Source organism: Stylophora pistillata, chromosome 8 (assembly GCF_964205215.1).
Source record: "Stylophora pistillata chromosome 8, jaStyPist1.2, whole genome shotgun sequence".
Taxonomy (NCBI): domain Eukaryota; kingdom Metazoa; phylum Cnidaria; class Anthozoa; order Scleractinia; family Pocilloporidae; genus Stylophora; species Stylophora pistillata.
In genome coordinates, this window is record NC_142526.1 from 10,363,722 (window position 1) to 10,388,349 (window position 24,628).

The 24,628-nt window shown below is 38.8% G+C and overlaps 1 protein-coding gene across 3 annotated transcripts in view; it reads right to left on the minus strand.

Annotated features, from left to right (window-relative positions):
• The window catches only part of LOC111332449 (uncharacterized), a 55,304-nt gene that overhangs the window by 27,347 nt on the left and 3,329 nt on the right, over positions 1–24,628 (minus strand). For all 3 annotated transcript variants that reach the window (XM_088731195.1, XM_088731197.1, XM_088731196.1), the window contains exons 3-24: positions 24,275–24,401; positions 23,827–23,892; positions 15,217–15,265; positions 14,589–14,632; positions 14,227–14,326; positions 13,004–13,057; positions 11,804–11,878; positions 11,656–11,709; positions 11,490–11,543; positions 11,347–11,400; positions 11,182–11,235; positions 11,039–11,092; positions 10,084–10,121; positions 9,774–9,906; positions 8,524–8,736; positions 7,814–8,128; positions 7,142–7,240; positions 6,662–6,820; positions 4,591–5,321; positions 2,988–3,141; positions 1,385–1,650; positions 277–381 (exon numbers count right to left, since the gene is read on the minus strand). In XM_088731195.1, the coding sequence (XP_088587321.1) occupies positions 277–381; positions 1,385–1,650; positions 2,988–3,141; positions 4,591–5,321; positions 6,662–6,820; positions 7,142–7,240; positions 7,814–8,128; positions 8,524–8,736; positions 9,774–9,906; positions 10,084–10,121; positions 11,039–11,092; positions 11,182–11,235; positions 11,347–11,400; positions 11,490–11,543; positions 11,656–11,709; positions 11,804–11,878; positions 13,004–13,057; positions 14,227–14,326; positions 14,589–14,632; positions 15,217–15,265; positions 23,827–23,892; positions 24,275–24,401 (2,998 nt within the window). The remainder of the gene's footprint in view (positions 1–276; positions 382–1,384; positions 1,651–2,987; positions 3,142–4,590; positions 5,322–6,661; positions 6,821–7,141; positions 7,241–7,813; positions 8,129–8,523; positions 8,737–9,773; positions 9,907–10,083; positions 10,122–11,038; positions 11,093–11,181; positions 11,236–11,346; positions 11,401–11,489; positions 11,544–11,655; positions 11,710–11,803; positions 11,879–13,003; positions 13,058–14,226; positions 14,327–14,588; positions 14,633–15,216; positions 15,266–23,826; positions 23,893–24,274; positions 24,402–24,628) is intronic.

A 24,628-nucleotide genomic window follows, 5' to 3' on the forward strand; every position in this document is an offset into this window, starting at 1 on the left:
CTCTACGCTGAGAATTGATGGAGTAATTAAAAAAAAAAGACCCAGTAAGTCAAACAACTTCCTTCTCTTTGTTTGAAACAGGCACCAAATGGAAGGACTCCCAAGTTCTCGTTGAAAGATTGGTTTAAAAGAAATACAACAGACCCCATGAGTCACTGTGATCTAAAAGCACAAGAATTCCACTGAACAGTAACAAACTGTCATCTGTCTTCCGAAATGTAAATTCAAAACTGTGACACAAATCTAGATAAAAATACAGTTAAGCTCAAAACATACCACTCTCCCTCTTTGGTTGACATCCGCTCCTTCCTCTATTAGCTGCCGAACTCTGTTAGAGTAACCTTTCTCAGCTGCTTCAATTATTGAGATGTTACCAATCAACTGAAAACGACAAAAGGAGAAAGAGACACGCAAAGCTGAACCATTCATGAATAAAATAATAAAATCTAAACATACACTTGAGCCAATTGCACTTCACAGGTCTCAGAGCAAGAAGTTACCATGAGGTTTGCTCTGTGGAAATCCAAAATCTAGTGGGGGTCTTGATTTTGGATCACATTCACATCCCTATTGAAAATTTGTAAATTGACAGCTTCATAACAGTCTTTGCCCACACAAATAGAGCTGAAAAGGAGGTAAAATTGAAGAAGAGCTCCCCAAAATATCTGTCGGCCGACAGGTCACCGACAGTTGGCCGACATAATGAAAACAAATTCAGAAACAAGTTAATAGACGCTTTTCATTCCACTAATTTATTCGTGTTTTTCTCGTTGCCATGTTCCCACCAATAACGTAGCTCCATTTTCTGCATTTAAAAGCACATACAACCCACAATTCCTCTATTCGCTCCGACGAAGGGCTAACGCTCGAATCGTCAGCTTTTGTAATCGTTACGGTGGCTAATTTACCATTTCAACTTTGTTGATATATCCAAATTAATAGACAGTCATTTTGAACTTTCACAATTACCTCAAAATGAATTTTGACGAACACCACGCGGTAGAGGTAAATTTCGAGTGCAATAAATGTTCATTTATGTAAACTTGATGTGCAGTAGTATCTGACTGACACATTCCATTTTACCAGATTTATTGCACTTTATTGTTAGCAGATCAAGTTCAAATCAGAGCTTGACCCTTGTATTCAAAAGTTGTATGTTGTCAGTCAATCATCTAGAAGGCTGAAGTAAAGAATTGAATGTGTATTTGAAAAGAAAACTTGAACATTGAAAATTACAATTAAACATCGAGGTTAAAACTTGAATATTGAAATAAAACTTGAATGTTAAAAAATAAAATTTTTGCAGGGATTTAACACCATGCATATACTACGAGCGTGAGCTGAATAAATTGAATGTAAACTTATCCTTTTTGTAAATGATTACCTGACCATCAGAAGCTCCTATAGTCACAGGTGTATGTTGCTGGTTGTCTTTAGCCACAGCAGATACACTGGCTTCTTTTGCAGAAACTTGAGTTTTTAAATTCCTAGGCTGCCTTAGCGGTTGACCACTCAGACTCCCTTTCACTGGGAATGTCTCTGTGTAAGCCTGTTCATGTGACTTCTGGAACTCTTTATCTTCCCCTGAAATTTTTAGACTCTCCAATCGAGATAAAAGAGTGGAACAATTCTTCTGCTCCGCTAAGTCACCTAAACACACACAAAAAAAGAATCAATTATCTATTAAGACATTTAATTTTTTTCCTCCATGAGCTGAGTTTTCTTGAGCACAGGTCTTTTATTAATTTTTTCCATCTTTTAGTTCCTGGTCTAAATGATCTTCTTAAAAGCTTAATTCTGAAAACTCAAATAGATAACCGTAAAAGCCCGCGGATAAGCCACACCCTTTTTCCAAAACTCGTCGCTAGAAATTGGCAGTGTGGCTTATCTGTGGGAACATTTGAAAAAAGGCGTCGTCAATGTCCATTTTTCGCATCTGATCTAAAGCCTGGTAACTAAGCTTCAAATGTTCTTGTTGTAATGCAAAGATCTATGGAAAAAATGTTGAATGAAGAAATTCCTGTCAACAAATACCAGAAAAAGACCAATCAGATGTCAAAGTTGGTAGTAACGACAGTCATTATATTAAAGTGCTAAAATAGTCCATTTTACAGTTGCATGCTTGGTTGTCAAGCCTTTGAATAAGAGTGAGGCTAAGGGTGACCTTGTTATGATACAAATGAATAAAGGCTGATAGTTTCTAAAGAAATTGTTTGGGGCTGCGTCGGGGGTGGTAACGAAATAATTTGAATATATCAACAAAGTTGAAATGGTAAATTGACCACCGTTACGATTATAAAAGCTGACCTTTCGAGCGCTAGCCCTTCGTCGGACCTATTCGCTCCGACGAAGGGCTAACGCTCGAAACGTCAGCTTTTATAATCGTAACGGTGGCCAATTTACAATTTCAACTTTGTTGATATATTCAAATTATCTTGTTATGATACAGATGTTGCTGCTTTTCGAATGTAAATTAATTTGTTATCGTGCTAAATAGATGCTGGTCTCTATCACAACAGGGTCACTTTCAGCCTCACTCCAAATCGAAGGCTTAGCAACCAAGCGCAGAAGTGTAAAATGGCCTATTGTGGGTAACACTTTGAAGTATTTTCATTTGCAATGGTAATGATAAATTTGCGTTCGATAAAGAGTGGATGAAGAAGACTTCTCAAGACTCGACTTTGGATTTCTTTGGATTTCTATCAAAAAACTTTTTTCCAAAATTTGAGCTGCTAAATTTGGGGTGCGGTTTATCTGTGGGTGCAGCTTATCAAGGAGCTTTTACGGTATCTATATTTTCTACTGTTTTCAACAGTGTTTCCCTGTTTATACCCGACACACTTCAGTTTAATGGTCATAATCAACTACATCTATGAGATGATCAGATGACGGATATTTTCATGGAGTGAATAAGTAGGAGGGATAATGAGTGAGAGTTGGCAGACATTGAAATACTGCGTGTACCAGTAAAATTACACATTATCAACCTGTTGGAAGGTTTGGTTGCAGTGCTAGTGGCAATGTCACTGGAATCATTTTTGGTATATCACTTGCGTTGGAACACACTGGTGGAAGTGTAATATGTGCTCCTGACTGTCTTGAGTCTGTGGAGAACTGGTCAGAGACTTGCATTTGCTCTTCCTAGAAAAAAAAAATTGGAAATTCGTATCATAGATACTACAGTACATCTCCTTCTATCCTAATCTTCTTTAATGAAAAAAGGTGAAGTCCGTTTATGGGCCAAGTAGCCCATCAGGCCAGCACTTAACTCTGGTTTCCGTAACGTGAAGCAATTAGGAGTATTTCTACTCCATCCTGGAGGGGTTGCTAGTACCACAGGCGGCCCAAGCTCTCTTTGAGAACCACACAAGGAACACAATTTGCATATCGATTTATAAGGATTTGTATGGGATTTGCTACAAGATATCCATAGAGATGGTTAAAAGTGAAAATATTAAATAAAAATGGCTTACCTTATTCCATACGTGTGTTGCTTGCTCCTGGTGTCGTTATTTTACCGATTTCACTTCATTTAAGCGATTTTTTTAATCCTGGTTTTCTCTTCTTTAAGAAAAGAAAACCAGGATTTAAAAAAAAAACCGCTTAAATCACGTGAAATCGGTAAAATAACGACACCAGGAGCAAGCAACACACGTATGGAATAAGGTAAGCCATTTTTATTTAATATTTTCACTTTTAACTATCTCTAAGGATATCTTGTAAAAAATCTCATACAAATCCTTATAAATCGATATGCAAATTGTGTTCCTTGTATGGTTCTCAAAGAGAGCTTGGGCCGCCTGTGCTAGTGCGTTACAGGGTTACCCCTGCATTAAATTTGCCAGTACCCATTTAAACACCTAAGTGAAGAGAGGCACTGTGAGAGTAAAGTGTCTTTCCCAAGAACACAACACAATGTCCCTGGCCAGGGCTCAAACCAGGACCACTCAGTCAAGAGTTGAGCCCACTAACCATGAGGTCACCAAACCACACAACGAATAATGAACTCTTACACCTAAAAATAAGTTAGTTCAAGAAACTTGTTAGTATGAAAGTTAACTTTTTTCACAAGAATCTCATTGGTTTCAAATCCTAAATCCTCAAATCTGATTGGCTAAATCTACATGCTCCAGCGATCGAGATTTTCCTTACCAGGCCCTAGTACAGACTGCTTCAAGTTTTGCAATTTGCACTTTTCAATGTTTTCACAAGCGAGGCTAAAAGATTTAAAAATTGTAACAAGTGACTCACTGTTATGAGTTTAGACGATGAAAGCTACCAAAGGGGAAGCAAATTCTATTTTCCAGAAGAGGAAAACATATTTCAAGATAAAGAAGACCAGGCCGAAGGTGGTATACAAAACCTTGGGTGCAGTTTCTCCCAGTACAGACCTTCTGGCTGGTAAATAATATATATGTATTTTGTTGTTTTTTTGTTGTAATGGCTACAAGAACTTGTAAAACTACAGGAACTTGTAAAAGAAAATTGAAATCTATTTATTTATTTTATTTATTCAGGGTTTGCAAGTGGACCATATATGCCTTCAAGGAAGAACTTCCAAACTCTGACAAAACTACATAACAAACACACCTGGCTCTCTTTATTCTCCACTTCTGGACGACGACTCTGAACAGAAGTATCGTCAGGTAATGACAAGTGAGTATGCAAGTTCCCTTCTTCAGAAAAGAGTCCTTGTTCTAGACTTAAATCTTGCTCTGTATCAAAGTTATCTTCCTCCGCACCTCCATCAGTCTTATTTGGTTCTATAGACAGTATTTCCCATCTTGAATGCTCAATCTTTCCAGCATCTTCATTCTCACAAAGATCAAACCCATTGACCAAAACCTCTGTACGTGCGAATGAAATATCATGGCTTGATTCAGAATGTTGAGGTTTTTCTGTATGAAGTATCTCAGAAAGTTCATCATCTGAGTACTGACTTTCTTCATTCTCCACATTAACACCAGGAACATCACGAAGAAGCATTGGGGTATTATCCTGTGATACTAACAGAGTATGCGAGGCACTTTCTTCAGAATAGAGAGCCCACTCCAGACTTAAATCCTGCTTTTCATCATGGTCTTCTTCCTCATAATTTACTTCAGTCTTGGTTGACTCTGGTAAAGGCATGTTCCATTCAGGACAATCACCACTTCCAACATATTTATTGTCACCAATGCTGAACTCACTAGTGAAACCCTCTGTCAATGTTGCTTGGATTTCTTGGCTCATATCAGGTTCACCTTTGTGTGAATGTTGAGTTGATTCTGCTTTTGGATCAGCTTCTTGATATTCACTTGAACTACCATAAACCAAGGGCACTGAACGTGAAGGGTCCAGAAAAAAAGATAAAAGTTTAACAATAACCACAAATTAAAACAGTGTTATAATAAAAAAATCTAATATCAAATTTGACTTTCCTTTACTTAACATAGTACCCACAAAAGAATTCTCTAAATATGGAGAAAAGTCATCTGCAGTGTTGAACTGGATCAACTAAACTGCAGCAGAAAATGGTGTGAACTGCACAGACTGAACTGTAAGAGGTTCACCTAACTTTAAGAACATGTAGCTGGGCAACTCAATTTCACAAATGCTTAAAAACAGACTCAATATTGGGGGTGCCATGCTCTACCTTTTCAGAGAGGAATATGAGTTTAGGCCACACTATGGCACTTTACATAATAAGTGAAAGATCAAATTTTCTTCTCTCAATTTAGAGTAAATATTAACTGATGTATCAAGATATTGAAACTGAAGGTTTAAGCTTTGTTAACTAATATAAGGCAATGTTAATTAAATACTACAGTGGGCATCTTCCGCCATTACCATATCACGCACTGCAAATAGCTGCCATGTGCATTTCCTGTGCTTACCTCACAATAGTTGGAGTGGCCGCTGGCCATTGCAAGTATGGCAACGCTATACGCAAAACTGCTTGCCCACGAAGAAAAAGAGGAATTGTAACGCTGTGTTCAAGTTGAATAATATTAAAACTCTCGTTTTATTTAATTTGGTCCTACCAATTTTGGTCCATTTTGGTCCAATTTTGAGCCGGATGCAAATCAGCCGCTCACGATGAGCAATCAAGAATCATGGCACTTGGTCAACAAATGTGTGATATCACCGCTTCACAGCAGCCTTGAAGTGACTTTTAAAGATTCGGTAAGCAGAACAAGCCAGGTCGATTCAGGTCATTCGAAAGCGCTTTCTCGCTCTAGTTTTTCGTTGTCCTCATCAAAGAGAAGAAGAGACGCTAAAATAAAGGCCTCCATTGCAAGCCTTCAAGCAAAACAGCTTGCCGAATGAGTTAAGAGACAATGAAGTACGCGAACTGGAGTTTCAAGAAGAAATGGCTCAAAGGGATATAAAGTGGAAACTTGAATGTCGAAAACGAGAGCTCGACCTACTACGAAGGAAAAGAGAAGACAAAATGGCTGTGATTTCCGCTCAAAATCAAGCTGAAGTGGCACACCTTGAGCATGAAATACTGGGTCAAGAATTTAACAAAGGAAAAACACCAGTATGTTATTTGTGCACTATCTACTTATGGTTTATAGCTCAAATATTACATCAGGTCTCACTGTCATAGTTATTGTATGGTCAGGGAGAGCAAATTAATTGAAATATAAAAAAAAAGGATTAAAAACAAATATCTCACCACTTAAAGATTCATCCCATTTTTCTGAATCAGACAAGGCACTATCACTTCCAGATGAAACACTTGAGCAATCCTCAGTGTCCGCAAAATAGTTTTCATTGCTTTGCTGTGAGCATAACAGTTGATCATCTTCTAAATCCTCCTCATCTTCAGTACCTGCTGTGAGAAGGAACACTTCACATGAAAATTTATGTGTAAAAAAAAAACCCTAGCCAACAATTCACCAAAAAATACCCAAAGCTCACGATAAAAGTTCTCGTTTGCCTTTAATATTGAAATTTAACCATGGGTAGCATAATTATATGGTATGGGAAAAGAAGGGAAGTCAAACTATTTGCACTCAACATTGAGGAGCTCATAAATTATTTAAAACTTTCAGTTGAAAACAAAGACCAGTGCAGATCATTTTAATTTCTTAATACAACATTTTAACTGTACAATTACAACTGAAAGTACAAATAGGCTCTTAGATGAATTTACCTCTATTCTGTGATAGATTCTGCCACCAGATACACTCACTGCACTTTTGTATAAGTTCACACAACTCCCACACCACATCTGAGCCTGGTTGTGAGGCATCTGAATTTTAACATAATCAAAATGAAACATGAGAACCAGTGCAACCTGCCTTTCAAAAATGTAGACATGGTGATCGATGCACCAATTGATACTAAGAAAAATTCAAGTTACTTTTAGCACCAAAGCAACTAATCTATGATGACATGTCTCCTTTCTACAATCCTAGCAAGGAAAATTGTCATGATTCAACTTTGTTCTTACCTTAATTTATTTTAAATATCTTTGTCTGATATCAGTTATCATAATTGGGAGACAAAAAAACAAGGAAATGTTTACATCACATCAGAAAAATATGTAATTCACGTCTAAAAACTTCACTCCAGTAGATGCTGACCTTCATTACCATCTTAAAAAGATGTACAACTGACCACGTCTCTCTTCCATTTCCCTAGACCCCTTATTTAGTTGAAGTTCTCTATGTAGCACTCAGACAATAGCTTATAAAAAGTAAAGAATTACCTGACTGCTCCATTTTCTGAGATTCCCTAAATTTGTCCTTTGGTGTCACTAATCTACACAATTAACTGGGAATTTAATTAGTTTCAATTAAGGTATTGAAAGTTTGAGTTTCACCTCTACTGTATTGACATTCAGTAGCTCCACCTCCATGGGTTCCCCATCTACATCCACTTACTCCAGTTACACTGGTACCATTTCCACTGATTCCACTTCCACTGGCCTCCCCCCTACTGGTTCCTCGCCCATAGGCTCCTCCTCCACTCGTTCCACCTCCACTGGCTCCAGGCATTCCACCAAAAGTATCTTGCATGTTCACTGACAACTGAGTGAATATCTTGCAGTACATCATAGAGGTCTGTGCCAGAATTCCTCCAATGGTTGTTGAAATGAGCGAGACTGGAATAACAGCAGGTGTCATTTCAGGTGAAGCTGTGGATATAATGGTGATCAAAAAACCACATTGAAATAAAGTAAACCAGTGATATTTGTCCTGATAGTAAATGATGTAATTACATTTACTACCATGAAGAAAAACAAAGAAAACATTCAAAAGAACTTGCTTTTGCTTGGGAACCCTTCATTGTATTATACTCCCACCTACAAGTCAATAAAAGGGATCGATCAGAAACCTGGGTGTTTTTCAAGCTGTGCCAAAACGTATCATTCAGGACTATTCTCTGGTGTTTTTGTGGGGAAGGAGAGGTTAAACTCCTAAAAACTTGTAAATGTGCCTTGTTAAAAATTGGAGCATGTCAAAATTTTCTTGACAATAAATGATTCTCATTTGCAAGAAGTAAACTTTAATAAACATGTGAGATACCTACCTGGATTCTGCTTGACAGATGCACTCTGTTTCCACCAATCAATGCTGTGTTTTCCCATCAAACCATAGAGCTTGGTAACCCCTTCAATACCGTGCTGTACAGCCTTAAAGACAACCCTGTTCATCAGATCTATATAATGGAAATCCATTTCTCCCAAAAACATTTTGGATTGTGAGTACACGCGTACTTTCACAATTCCAGGGTGTTCAGCAGCTGAAGTAAACACAAAACAGAAATCAAAGAAGTTGTCAGTCGATCAGTGTCAAGAATAAGACTAGTCCTATGCATAAGTCTTTATAAGTCTAGACGAGTCTTTAAGTATTTATTTATTCATTAATATTTTTGGTGCAGGGCTCGACATAAACTTTTCAACTTAGTAGCCCAGTGGCTAGTGACATCTCAGATTTTACGACAATTTCAGTTTATTTACTAATCAAACTGGCTTATTTTTAAGTGGAATTGAAAACCACAAGCTAAAACTAAATTTCTACCAGTCTGTGGCTAGTGGGCTACCATCAGTGCCAAGCCCCGTTGGTGGTTGTTTTGTTTTGTTTTTTTTTAGACATGGTTTGCATCAGTTGTTTGGGGGTATGTCCTTCAAAGGAGAACCTTTAAAATTCCCTTTTATATCTAACTGCAACCAAATTTTGAGGATTATTGCAAATAGCACTCACAGGCAGAATTCAAATAAAATTTAATTCATACAGCTGTCTATGACCAGTAAAAGTATGGATTCAGCTCTTTTTCACCTTTAGTAGAGTAGACACTGCAGAAGTTCTAGAGAAGCAGTTGGTAATCTCCTCCATAGCAAGGAGGTCACTATGCAAATTAAGCAATAGCCCACCTCAAGGCACCAGTTAACATGATACCAAAATACTGGTGTGTGGAATTGACACTTACCAGGGGAACAGAGCAAGTAAAGCAGATAATAAAACCAATCAGAAGCACACAGCAGTAAAGGTGAAAATCTTCTTCCAGCTCCACCCATTTCATTGACAAAACTGCTGTACTCACTTGGTTTGAACCTTACCTTATAAAATTTTGTCCTCTTTTTTCCAATAACATACTTGTAATATTCAATCTATACTGATTTTCATACATTGCAATTCACTTAATATAGAGATCCCACATGTTAAAGTGAATGTGACATAGTCTTTTGAACACAACTTTAAACATCCAACTTAAACTACAGACTGAGGCTGTTACACTTTTAATCTCATTCCTAAAACTTGAATTTTGCAAATACTTGCCAGGAATTATCCCAATGAGGTTTACAGTGTTTAATTTCGTCAACTCTACAGGATGTTCTCCAAAATAAGCATATCCACCATTGACGTCTTCTGGAAGCACACCCCCCAAGGCAATAAGGAACTCATCTCCACCCTGCATGGATGTAACATGGAAGGTTATCAGAAAGTCTAGTTCAACTGTGTGGTGGCGATATCATTAGAGCTTCCTCAGATGACATTGCAAAATTATTAAAATGCAAACCAAAGGGTCTGCAGGTTACTTTCAATATCGTAAAGAAAAGGTTGAGGAAAAAAAAAGACTAAAACTAACTTCCAAAGGGCTTGATGAAGGGATCATCTTCTGCACCACTGTAATGAAACAATTATAAATATTATTATCATAATATCACTGCAAACAAAAATTGCATGAATTTCATTGACAGGGTTGCCACTGATCAGATATGCAAAAGTTACCAAACCTTGCCTTTCCTCACTAAAAATGAATATAAAACAATCTTGGTTTATTACGAACCAACATAATGACCAGCTCCCCGCTGGCTCGTTGGCTCAGTTAGTAGAGCACATACTGCACTGGTATTGCAGAAGTCGTAGGTTCAAATCCTGTACAGGCCTGAATTTTTCTCAGGCCTTACTTTCACCAATGCTTAAGTAGCATTCATTACCGAAAAGATCCCTTTTATATTCCTCCCTTGCCTTTTACAAAATTTCCTATAATCTTGCAATATAGAAAGAAAATCATGAGAGAAAAAAAAAAATTTTAACTGCTTCTGCTTCTTTTGGAAACAACTGGTAGTTGTTTCTAACCGTTTGACTTTAAGAGCTCCTACAAGCATCATTTGATGAACCATTAAATTCAAAACCTTAAGAGAATACTTTTTTGGGGAAAATTGTCTTATGAAACTACAAAATTGTGTCCTGAAACTACAAAATAAAATTTTCTGACCATAACAAACAATATACTAGATATCTGCATGACCTTCAATAATATTTATAACTTTTCCCTGACCAACAAAAAAATTACTTTTTTCACTGATTTCTTTCCAGACCATGACATGTACCACTAACCAATTTAACTAATAATTACTTCTGACTAGAAATTATTTAAGGCAAACAATTCCTTAGCAGACAAAGGATCAACTTCTGAAAAAATGTCAAAATAAATAGAAAACAATAACAACCACTGACAACAACAAAAAAAGTATTGGTGCCACAAACAGACAGAACAGGTAGCTCCATAGACTGAAAGGAAAATAATGTGAGCATACAATTATCTTGTTCTTTACTGTTGAGAGCCTCAGGGATTTCCACTCTTGAATCAGCTGCAAATGTAAGAGTGAAACTGGTTAGAGAAGAGCGCTGAATGGTGTATGTAGCTCTCAATTGAAGGAATATCAAAACAAAAGCTTACAGTTTTCTGATTCAGCATTGCTGTTTGCTTCCTCACTTTCCACTCTTGAATGAACTGTTCAATTTGGAACAAAATTTTAAACAAATTCAGTAAAATGAAATTAGGAACATGTTTTATGACATGTTTTATGACAAAGAACTTGTTTTATGACAAAGATGAGCATACAGTTAACATGTTCTTCACTGTTGAAAGCCTCAGCACTTTCCACTCTTGAATCACCTGTAAACATTAGAGTGAAACTGGTTAGAGAAGAGCACTGAATGGTGTATGTAGCTCTTAATTGAAGGAATATCAAAACAAAAGCTTACAGCTTTCTGGTTCAGCATTGCTGTTTGCTTCCTCACTTTCCACTCTTGAATGACCTGTTCAATTTGGAACAAAATTTTAAAAAATTCAGTAAGATGAAATCATGAACATGTTTCATGACAACTGCCATACCCTAAGAATAAAAATAAAAACTAAATATGAGCATACAGTTTACATGTTCTTCACTGTTGATAGCCTCAGCACTTTCCACTCTTGAATCACCTGCAAATATTAGAGTGAAACTGTTAAGAGACAGGCACTGAATGGCATATGTAGTACAAGATTGTAGGAACATCAATTGAAAACAAAAGCTTACGGCTTTCTGGTACAGCATTGCTGTTTGCTTCCTCCTTTTCCACCACTGAATGAGCTACTCCATTTGGAATAAAGTCTAAAAAAAATTGACATGAAATCAAGTACATGTTTTATGACAAATGCTATTTCCTTGGAATACTAATAAGGCTCCCACAAAAGAACTTCTCTTTAAAGTCAAAAGCATGAGCACATATCTTCATTGGCTAAACACTTAAGGATACAGTAGACTTTTTATTTAAGTCAAACTAAGCATTATTATTTTAACTATAGTTTGCAAGAAAAATTTTGGTAAAATATTAAAACACAAAAATGTATTTCTGAAGTGACTACTTTACCCCGTCAAAGTGTTAAGAGCCAATTATAAAATGTCAACATAACTGATTTCTAAAAGGCTGATAGTTTCAAAAGAAACTGTTTGGGGCTGCGTCGGTGGGAGTAACGAAATAATTTGGATATATCAATAAAGTTGAAATGGTAAATTGGCCATGGTGGCCAATTTACCATTTCAACTTTGTTGATATATCCAAATGATTCCTAAAAGGTTTCTAGTGGCAAAACACGCTGGTCCTTGAATTTCTCCTGCTTTCCGTTGCACACAGAGATCTGAATCAGCACACTTGACAGATAAATTGTAAAGTAACTCACAAGAATATTCAAAAATCCCCACATGGTTTTGAAGACCAACCCCTTAGGATTGGTAGCATGCAGAAGTTTTATTTCTGCAGTAAGATTTAAGATGTAATTTATGTGTTCAAAGAAACATCATCCATTTCAAATTGTTGTGGCCTATTCAGTTAACAATTGGATCAAGCTAAAACTAAATTATTTTTGCTGAATAGCACATTTCATAACCTTTTCCTTGATATATATATATATAGTTTATGGTGGTTATGCTTTAAATTGAGTGTTAAATAGTTTTTAAGCAAAGGACATCCCCAATGGTCTACTGTATGCTCTAGGAAATTGTACAGTTCAAAGCTTGTAAAGGAGTTTTGAAACATGGGATTTAATAAAAGCCACTTCTACAACAATGGATTTTCAGTTTCTGTTATGATTACTGTCATATCTAAACACATGACAGTCAATTAGCCACATAAGATTCAGGACACTTGCTTGGTTTCTGTTGTGAGAGTTTCAACAGACTTAAATCTTGACTTGACTTCCAAAAAAAAAAAAAAAATTAGTGAAATTAGTAACTTACTCCATTCTTGAGAGCTGGTTTGGTTGTTCACCTCACTCTCTGCAACATGGAAAGCTACAGAAATTGGAATAAAACAGATTAGTACCATGAAACCAAATAATGTTTGTAAGAAGAAATGTGTAATTTGCATGTCAATAGTTGACAAAGACCAAAAAGCAGCAGTAAATCCCCATCTATTGAAGGAGACGATGTAAACGGGCACTAGAAATATGGTTGTAGTGAAAATAAAGACCGGTACCCCAAGAGCTAAGACCCCAAAAAACAAAGACCTGTAAATGAAAATGATCTTTTTTGGTTTCTTGTCAGCTCAAGTTTAATTCATTTTAAATGCATTAAAGCATGCAATAAAACACCAGTTTTATTTGAAAAGAGCCTAAAAACAAAGACCCAAAAACAAAGATCCCTCATTTTCAAAATAACATGCCAACTTTGAAAAGAGCATGCTCTCCAGCTCGACCTCCAGATTAGTCCAAGATTGTGGCTGGTAAAAAATTTTCATTCACCAAGTTAGAAATCTTGGACAATATAAATAACTTCTGAATAAATTTGTGATGTGTTCTCCATGGTGTTTGTGTGTGATTGCCAACACAGATTTCAAATTTTCAGGATTTATCTATAAAGCTCTGTTAAAGCTCTTTTGAAACTTCTATGAAAAAAAAAAATTGTTGCTAGTATAAATTGTGTTTCAGTTTGTAAAAATGCTACAAAGTAGTTGAAATCTTTTAATAGGATTGTTCCATATTTAAGTGTGGAATTTTGAACGATCACCTTCGATCTTGTTTACCAGAATTCGGACGATCTAAAGCAGCCCATGATCAATGATATGAATGATTGAGCTTTACTTTGATCTACAATGTATTTTCCTCCAGTTTTTGTTTGACACTGATTCAGCTAGGAAAAGTCTTGCAAAGCCTTCAATTCTGTCTTTTAAAAAAACCTGAAATACATTGCCCATGTAACTAGATTACATTGCCCTGTACCTCCTAACTCTGCCCAAAAAAACAGATTTTGTGGTGATCTAACAAGCCATATACTTTACAGTTTCTGGGTGGAATAGGTCAACAGTGAGAGGGCTTGCCTCTCAAAGTTATAATATGTTCAATTCCCAAACAAGATGTCATAAGTAGATTAGGTTTGTTCTTTGGTTTGGACCTTGTTGCTGTTGTTAAACCAATCATTAATTGTATTCTTTATCAATAACTGGTCTGTCTTAATCAACTTACTAGGAGTGACCGCTGAAGATGAATTAGTAAGATAATTTCCGAATAACATATGTTCAAGAGATGGCACCTCTTCCATTTCATGCTCCATAGGGTAATAGAGCTAAAAGACAAACATGGAAAGAAAATTTGAAACCAGTCAATACTAAGCCTTCTAAAAAGCATAATCTTTTTAGAATATAACTTTATGCCTTTCTTGAGTTTTAGCTTGTGAAAAGGCATTAAAGTTATACTGTGTTCATTAAATTTCATAAATGTAACCATAAGTCACATGAGTCACAGTCTAACCTATATTAACTCAAGTAAACCAAACAAACTAATAAAATAATGCTTTAAATGTTGTAATATGCCATTACCACATGTACCTGCACATCATAATCTTCTCTGTTGTTGACAAGGAGTGGACCCCCTGAAGTTAATACATGATAAGTAAGTAATAGAAACAAAATATACATAATACATTATTTTAACTGTCAAATTTATCATTTTATTTTTTATTCTTGTTTTTATTTTTTACATATCACACATAAGATTACAAAATTTGGTAAAAAAAGAAAAATTCTTAAAAAATAGAAATAATATCAATAATAAAATACTAACAATAACAGATTAGTATCGTGAGAAAACCTAATACAAAGTATTTGGTTGACCAGTAAAAATTACAATTATATCATATTTTCATGACACACTTCCCAAAGGTCCATGTGAAGGTTTTCAATCACCTAAATGCAATCACAGGTCTGGAGATCTATAAATGTTAAGTGCATTACTGAGCACCCAAGCAGAACAGGTGACTAAATACATGTAGTTTCCTCATATTTTATTTAGTCATGTTTCTCTTCTCTCATCATATTTTTATCAAGCATGGAATCATGTTCGAGGATCAGGCTTTAGGCTGCATATAAAGAGGTTTTAGGAAATTGTGTTTCCTGAAAAGTCAAACAGCAGCAAGTGTCAATCAAAGACAATGTGCAAAAAGTTGAAGTAACATACCATCATTAGATGAATCTATGCCCGAGTCATAGGTATCTGAAGAACGTCCCTGTAAAATAAAATTTTGAAGCATTCAGTAAAATGTGCATTCATTTTGGTTAAAAAATGTAGCACACTCTGTTGGCTTTTTTTTAAATAATTCTAAATGAAAATCATCATCATCATCACCACCCCCTTAATCCGCACAATCATTATGGAATCGATTTTCACAAAAAAGGCAGTTACATTCTCCCACAACAATAAAACTAGTTGCTACCCTGAAATCAAGGATAATATATTCTGCCAACATTACAACTTCACGACGGTTTAAGTGTGTCTTTCTGAAATGAGGGTAGCCGCTGGCATTTTTACCACAAGGACTCAAAGCTGCATTTCCGAGAGCCGTTCGCTCTCGTTCAGCCTTTATTCGATGAGAGTAAGGAGGCTGTTGATGGAAGAACTTGCGACTTTTGGGCAGAGAAGCTATTATTCTTTTTCAAAAGGCTTTAACAAAGCGGGCTAATTGTGTGGCATCAAATTAGTATCTATTTGTTTATTTAATTCGCATTTAACAAAAATATCACCTTGTGTTTTACTGCAACTGAACGCTTCACACTAAAATAACGATTTCACTTTCGGTTTAGTGTTGAGAAGCATTTCAAAAGCTTTAAAACGAGCCCTTAAACGAAACTTTTGGTTGAGGTAAAGCAGAGAAACGGATTTTTGCAGCTGCTTAGCATATTTTCACTCGTGACCACGAATGTCAACACAACGGCTTTTCCTATGTTCCGATTCGCAAATGCCAATCAGTTTACTTTTTGTGTATGAGGTTTCTTTACCAACACTGGAATCTTCAGTAAGCTTTCCAATGTAAAAAAGAGAAAGGGAATTTTTTTCCAATGGGAACTAACATTTAATTCAATGTCAACAAGCTGCTGCCGTTTCTCTGTGTTACGGGTTTTGCCGCCTTTTTTTGTCAGTGGGCCCTGGGACCCACTCGGTCAGTTTTATTTCCCAGGCCTGTTCGGTTCACAGCTCGTGTGTTGCGTTTTTTAGTTTCGGTAGGTTTCACCTTAATTTATCTTCTCAGTTCAACATTCATCGCAGCACCATCCATGTAAGTTTTCATCGTTCCGTTATTTATTGTTTTTGCCTTGTCGTATTTTCTGTTTTCGTTTCATCGTTTTCTGTATTTTATTTACATTTAGTTTCACCATTCGACACTGAAGGAAAATAAACCATCGATTTGTATACTCTTCATGTCTCGGTTGAACACTACGCTAAGAACGCGACAGTGAAAATAGATGGCTTGGCAATCAGCTGCCCCTTTTGGAGTTCGGAGTAAATTGGAACATTTAATTCAGGTACGCAACTGTGAATTCAATTTACGAAGCTTGTATTCGCCATGGCCGCCAACACGTGTAGTCACACACCAGTGAGCCCGCCATTTTGCCAGCCAGCGGACTCAAACTCTCAAGGAACCACGCAGAAACGTCAACGACACCCCTCTAGGAAAGCTCTCCAAGGCGCTATTCAGGAAAAAACCACCAAATTGGGCAACCTAACAAAAACACTTCAGAAGACCGCTGATTCCGTTTACGCCGCCCTACACAAGAAAGCTAGTGCCATCGATAAGTCAGCATTAGAGCGCCCCACACAAAAGTATGAAGAAATTCTAAGTTAGTTACAAGGCCTCTATGCACAAGACAAGTGGGGCAACGCATTAAGCAAAGCTGAACGTGTGTGAAAATTTGGTCAAAGTAATCTTGAATATGCATGAACCACATTGAGCAAAGCAAAATCAGCACAGTTTCATGATCAGTTGGAGGACGACTTCACGTCACGCAAATCTCGACTCTCGTCAAGTACATCATCGTCACGCTCGTCAGCTAGTTCTGCGAGAACAAAAGCATTAGTAGAAGCTGCCACTGCTAAAAAACAAGCAGAATATGACCCAATAATGGCAGAAAAGGAACTTGAAAGGAGACAACGCAAGGCTGAAGAAGAGCGCCTCCGGGAAGAACGTCGCGCCAAATAGGATCAAGACATGGCAGTATTAGCCGCCGAAAAGCTTGCCGCTATAGCTGATGCCAAACTCACTGCCATCGAAAGGTCAATGGAAGAAGAAGAAGAAAGGTCTCACCCCCTCTCCCGTGCTAGTACAACTGAAGACACAGGGCGCCGAACTCAAGCATGGGTCAACGAAACCACACACATCACTGACAAGCCTAACGCAATGCCTCCTGAAGTACCTGTAACCTCTGGGTTGAAAAGAAATTATGATGGCAACACCACAGTGCCAATTAACCTTACAATGCCAATGCACAGGTTACCCCAGGAGAGACCCAAGTCTAACCAGTACACACCCCTCTCACAGACACCCAAAACCTCACGGGAAATCGAATGCTTAGAAGCAATCGTGGCCACTAACAAGCAATTGACTGCCAGCCTAGCGAGACAGAGCCTACCAAAATGTCATCCATATACATTTGGTGGAGATGCTACCTTATTCCACCCATGGAAAAGTGCGTCCAAGGCGATGCTACAAAATGCCAACATATCCCCCGACCAGGAGATTAACTATCTGCAACAGTACACTAAGGGCGACCCACAGAAGTTGGTGGATAGTTACCGCAAGAGACAGTACAGAGAACCCACCTCCCTCTTACAAGAAGCTTGGTCTGAACTCGAAAAACGGTTCAGAAATTCAGCAGTTATCACCAACACCTTACTGAAGAAACTGAGTGGAGCAGCAAAATTCAGTGAAAGGGAAGCGGAGAAACTACAGGTGTTCGCTGATACTTGCGCCAACGAAGACAGCCAAATGGATTTTCTCCCTGGTCTTGCCTGCTTGAACTATCCATATGCCATTAACCCATTGACGTCCAGTGCGCCCTCATGCGCCCGGAAATAAAACCCCTCTGAAAATCCAGTGCGCCCTCATGCGCCCTGTCAGATATGACTCGTTTTTATTGGCTGTAGCTAAGAAACCGTAGTCCCCTGGGTATTGAAATATAACTGAACGTGACCTGCATAAATTAACCTTTCATTTGATGTTATGTTTTTCATTCAGCGATTCGTGTGTGATTTTTAGCGAATTTTTGAAAATAGCATTCAGTATTTTAGCGTGGCTTCTCGCGGATTTGAAGATACTTCGCGTTCTTCCGATGAAGAAGAAGAAATCTTTCCTGGTTTTTCTCTCTCGAAGTGGCTGAAAATCGACAGGAACGGCAGAGAAGGCTACAAGAAAAATCTGCGTGATGTTGATGGAGAAATCGGGTAGATCTTTGATTTCGGCAAGCGCTAAGGGGGAACAAACTCCGATGTCCATATTTTTGCTAGCAAAGAAGAAGAAGACGATGAAGTAGATAGCGACAACGAAGATATGCCTTTGGGGTTTAATGGTCAAACACATTGAGTGAAATTGACATCGAAGAGTTCACCATAATTTCCTCATGGCCCAACGAAAGATCTGGGCGAGGGTGCAACATCGAAAGATTTCCTTAATCTTTTCATCGACGATGGGAGAAAGCAAAGTGATAGACGCGCCTTCGAAACATATGCTTGTGAGCAATGCGGCGTTGCATTATGTCAGCAAATGCGTGGCGAACTCTCCTGCTTTTCAAAATAGCACGAAGGAAATTAACTCTTAAAAAACACTTAACCTTTGATCTTAAATTGTACCTTGTTTTTTTTTCGTTCTTTGGAGCGCTGTATTAGGCCGTAAAGCCCAATTTCATTTCACCTTCACTTTGCAAGTCGTGAACTGGTCAAAGATAAAAACAACTTTCTTTGTTTGGTATAATCTAAGCTTTGTTCGTAGTCTCTAACTGAAAGGGTTCTATTCAATCGATAGTTATTTCATTCTTCAATACTTCCATACACAATTTACTGCCAGGTCTGTGTAGGCTTAACTCGTAACTTCTAGTTTTTTTTACCTCGTGACATTCACTGATGTCAGCACTGGCGGTAAATTCAAATTTGATCTGTGCAAGAAAACTTACGAATTTCACTCTCTTACCCGTGAGATGGCCTGTTTTAATGCAAAATGTTTTTGACTAATTCTTTTTGTTTGCATTTCTGCTGAGTTAAGAGCAGCAATTGAGACTTACTGTGGTTTTAAGATGTTTTCATTTCCTTGTACATAGTAGGTAGTACAGCGATGGTCACTTTGTTTACTTGATGTCCATACTTTAATATTTTTTTTAAAAAAGCATAACATACATCTTCAGTATTTAAGCAGTTTAAGTAATTCTTTATTGTATTGGCAATCATGTTTTAAAGTTTCACTGCTGAAGAGTAAAACCAAGACATAAAATGGTAAATTTGTTTGGACCATGTGGTTTTTTTTAATTGGACAGCCATTTTGTCTGGATTTTCAGGGGTGGTCTGGGCTGAGGGCTTTGGACCTTAATGGGTTAAGCCCATCGTAGAGAAGCTACCCTCCTATCTACGACTTAAATGGGAGAAGCAAGTCGCTGAGTATGCTGAAAGCAATCACAATGACTACCCCCGCTTCCATGATTTCGCCGTTATGATACAGAAACAAGCCACTCTGAAGAACCACCCTAACATCCTGGAAGGAGGAGTAACCACGCTTAAAGAAACCAAACCCAAAGAAGTACAGAACAGCCAGTCAACGTTGAGACCAAATGCAAAGGTCTTCGTGTCACAAACTAAATCCATAGCCAGAAATACCAGTAGTACACCAAACACAGAAAAACGCTGTTTATTTCACGGCACAAGAGGCCACAACCTAGCAAGCTGTAGAGCCTTTGAACGCAAGACCCTGGCGGACAGAACAGCCTGGATTATGAGAGCGGGACTTTGTTTCAAATGTCTTTTACCAGAACACCAAGCGAAGGACTGTAACACGCTTGTCCGCTGCGAGAAATGCAGAAGCAGTCTCCACAACACACCGCTACACTCGGAGAAAAGGAAACCAGCAACCGAAGAAAACGGCAGGGAGCTAAGAACTTGCATTTCGATCTGCCAAACCAGGAATGGAGGACTGTCATGCAGCAAAACTGTTCTCGTAGACTTGTTTCAGAAGAAACGGCCAGACGTTGTCCATAAAGTATATGCCATCCTCGACGATCAAAGTAACACCTCCATGGTGTCACCTCACCTCGCTAACATGCTAGGAGCTGATTGTCACAAGCAGAAGTTTCTTTTGTCCACCTGTAGTGCCAAAAAGGAGGTGAAATGTGGCCGTAGAGTTACTGGGGTCTTTGTGAAGTCCATCGGAGGAGAACTGTTTAAGTTACCTACGTTAGTAGAATGCGACCACATTCCGCGTGACAAAAGCGAGATACCAACTCCAGAAATCGCCAGGAACTTTTCCCATCTGAAGGAGATAGCCAATCAAATCCCACCCTTGGATCCTAACGCGAACATTGAAATCCTTATTGGCTGTGATGCACCAGAGCTGTTGAAAGTTAGAGCCTTTAGAAATGGTCCAAAGGAAGCCCCATGGGCCCAGAAACTCAACCTCGGGTGGACTCTCTCAGGTCAAGTATGCCCGGACAGAGTTGGAGGCCCTGTTCATGTCTCAGCTCACCGAACAGCACTTAACATCCCAGAACCAAATTGACCACGCCTCGACCAAGAAAATCGTGACCTTGCAGTAAAACGAGAAAGCCCCCAACGTTACATGACAACACCCTGCCCCAATTAGTTTGTGATCAAAGAAGAGTATGGTGGAGGGGAACAGATCGCCTCAGACGTTTACCGTACAACCCCACACAACAACGAAGTCAGTCTGTCTCAAGAGGACCACAAATTCCTAGAAATCATGAGTTGCACGGCCCACAAGAGCAGTCAAGGCAACTGGGAAATGCCCCTACCTTTTCATAAAAGCAACGTCGTCATACCTAACAACCGGAGCCAAGCTGTGAGTCATTTATATGGCTTGTTGCATTCATTCAAGAGAAATGCACAGTTGGAGAGAGACTACTTCGTCTTTATGGGAAAGATTCTTGAACCCGGGCATGCCGCCCAGGTACCACCTGATGAGCTGAAAACTGCCAACGGAAGCCGGCAAGTCTGGTACCCACCACATTTCGCCGTGTACCACCTGAGAAAGCCCAATCAGGTCCCCGTGGTTTTTGATTCTTCGGCAGAATTTCACGGAGTGTCTCTAAATAAGGAACTCTTGTCAGATCCAGACCAAATGAACAGCCTGTTCGGCGTGCTCGTCCGTTTCCGTCAGGAGAATGTCGCCCTGCTCTGCGACGTGGAACAAATGTTTCACTCATTCTATGTCAACCCCGAACATAGGGATTATCTGAGATTCCTATGGTTCAAAGACAATGACCCTTTGAAGGAGGTAGTGGAGTACCGGATGCTTGTACATCTTTTCGGGAATGTGTCAAGTCCAGCGATAGCAACTTTCAGCATGAGAAAGACGGCCAAAGACGGTGAGGAGAAGTTCGGTGCTGCAGCAAGGGAGTTCGTTTGCAATGATTTCTGCATTGACGATGGCCTTACTTCATGCGCTACAGACCAAGAAATGATAGAGTTACTGAAGAACACACAAGCCATGTTAGTGACAGCCCAACTCAGATTACACAAGGTTGTGTCGAATTCCATAACTGTTATGGAAGCCATACCCATGGACAACAGAGGGAAAAGTGTTCGCAACCTTGACTTCAGTCATAACAGCCTCCCGACTGAGCGTTCCTTAGGAGTTCCGTGGGATTTAGAAAGCGACTCCTTTACATTCCACATCACCTTACCTGAGCCACCGTTTACGCGTAGAGGAGTCCTTGCCACCATAAACTCAGTCTATGACCCATTGGGCCTAGCTGCCCCAGTTATCTTGCAAGGAAACTTCTCCTTCGTCAGCTAGTGATCATGGGAAAAAAGGCAGTGACACCCCTCCTGGCTGGGACGACCCATTACCCAATGAATCGATGCATCAGTGGCAGTCTTGGAGAGACGCTCTCATCAACTTAGAAATTGTGTCAGTTCCTAGATGTTATCACCCCAAGGATTTCGGCTGTGTGGTACGTTCGGAAATTCATTCATTCTCAGATGCAAGTAAAGACGGGATTGGAGTCGTCACCTACCTTCTCCACGTCAGTGAGTCAGGAAACGTTAACGTTGCATTCCTGTTTGGTCAAGCCAGGATGGCTCCCTTGCAACCAACAACGATTCCTCGACTTGAACTTTGCAGCCCTGTTTTGTCCTCCCAGTCAGTGAAGAAGCTGTTAGAAGAATTGAATCTACCTATCCATGAAGTTGTTTTTTACACAGACTCCAAGGTTGCGCTTGGTTATATACAGAATGACAGCAGGCGCTTTTATGCGTATGTCGCCAATCGCGTTCAAATCATTAGAAGCATCTCTGACCCAACGCAATGGAGATATGTTGGGACCACCTTGAATTCCGCGGATCTCGCAACCAAGGGAGTAACTGCAGAACACTTGAAAGACTCAAGATGGCTACATGGCCCAGAGTTCCTGAGAGAAGCCTCGCCCAATCCCATTTCTACTGTTGAAACTATCACCTTAGACCTGCAAGATCCAGAGGTCAGAGGTCAAGTCACTACCTATACCACAGTTGTAGTTACAATACCGGGACTGGTTGCTGAAAGATTCAGTCGTTTTTCCAGTTTCACGTCTCTGCGATGAGCCATAGTCAATTTAATTGTCATGGTGAAAGAGCGTAAAGCAGCAAGCGCAGATCACATACCCAAGCACCGGACCAACAGAACAGACCATCGTGTCCCATCAGAAAAACCACCCAAACGACTCCCACGTCCCCCTCCAGCAACGGAGTTGATGCAAGCTGAGATGATAATGATTAGGACCGTTCAGAATGAGTGTTTTGCAGACGAAATAAAATTGCTCGAAGGAGCGGAGAGAACCGAAGGTTGAGATCGTTCCCGACAAAGAAAGAACCTGTTAAAGAAGTCAAGCCTTTACCGCTTAGACCCGTTTGTGTACACCGAAGGAGTACTCAGAGTAGGTGGTCGCCTTCGTCGCTCTCATCCCAGTTTCCCCGAGAAGCATCCTTCCCTTCTCCCAAAAGGGCATCATTTGTCTCAGCTAATCGTTCGGCATCTCCATGGGTACACACTTAAACCGTGCCGAAGTTGTCATGAGTCTGCAGATTGAAAATGTTTCAGGAAAGCCCATTTTCAAAACAGTTTGGACATATCAACAAAGTTGAAATGATAAATTGGCCACCGTAACGATTACAAAAGCTGACGTTTCGAGCGTCAACCATTCATCAGAGCAAATAGAGGAATTGTGGGTTGTGTGTACTTTTAAAGGCAGAAAATGGAGCTACGTTATTGGTGGGAACGTGGCAATGAGAAATTAATTTATTCGTGTTTTTCTCGCTGCCATGTTCCCACCAATAACGTAGCTCCATTTTCTGCCTTTAAAAGCACACACAACCCACAATTCCTCTATTCACTCCGAAGAAGGGCTAACGCTCAAAACGCCAGCTTTTGTAATCGTTACGGTGGCCAATTTATCATGATTTCAACTTTGTTGATATATCCAAATTATTTCGTTACCCCCACCGACGCAGCCCCAAACAGTTTCTTTAGAAACTATCAGCCTTTACTCATTTTCAAAATAACCAACAACAAAATATCAAAATAACAGAAAGAGTACTCACATCTCTTGAAATTTGAAACTTCTCCAATTGTTCATCTAATGAAAGCTGATTGGCAGGGTTTTCCTCCTGTAAAAAAAGGGTCAGAATTCAATGAACTATATGATTTTGATGAAATACTTCATGGTTTCTCTTACAATGTTTATGATATTTTTTTTTCTTTGTACAACTACAAAAAGGAAACATCCAATTGAAAGTCATCCCTCCACATTTATGAGTTTCTCTGGCTAACACATACTTTAACAAATTAGTGTATGCACAGTTAAAGTTTTTGTGGGCTGTTTTTACTTTTTTTTTTTTTTTTAAAGTAAGGTAGTTTTCAATGGGTGAGCCAAGGAATAAAAACAATACAACCCACTAGGAGTAAAGACATGCATATGGCCATGCAGTAATCATTTTAAAGAACACTTCTTCACATAATGCTCCACTTTCACTGACAGTAATTACAAACCTCACAGAAGACATAAAGAGCTGAATTCCATTTAATCTGATTCATGATTTCCTCGCCACTCCAAATGTGACGCTCCCCAAGGAAATCAAGTTTGGATCTATTTTCCTTTGTTTTTGCACAGGAGAATCTGCAAATCAAAATTCATTTTGAACTGATAAAATTGATGCTGCCAATGTTATCCCAAGAAATTTTTTTACACAATAATTATGCATAGTGGACATGGCTATAATCTTCTAAGTCGAGAGGAGAATAATCCAGAAGGATTCATTTTCTTTAAAGAGTAGCCTTCCCAATTGTGTTTTTTTTTAATATTATTGTCATTGAGCAGGGGTTTCATTAAGGGCCAGGCACCGG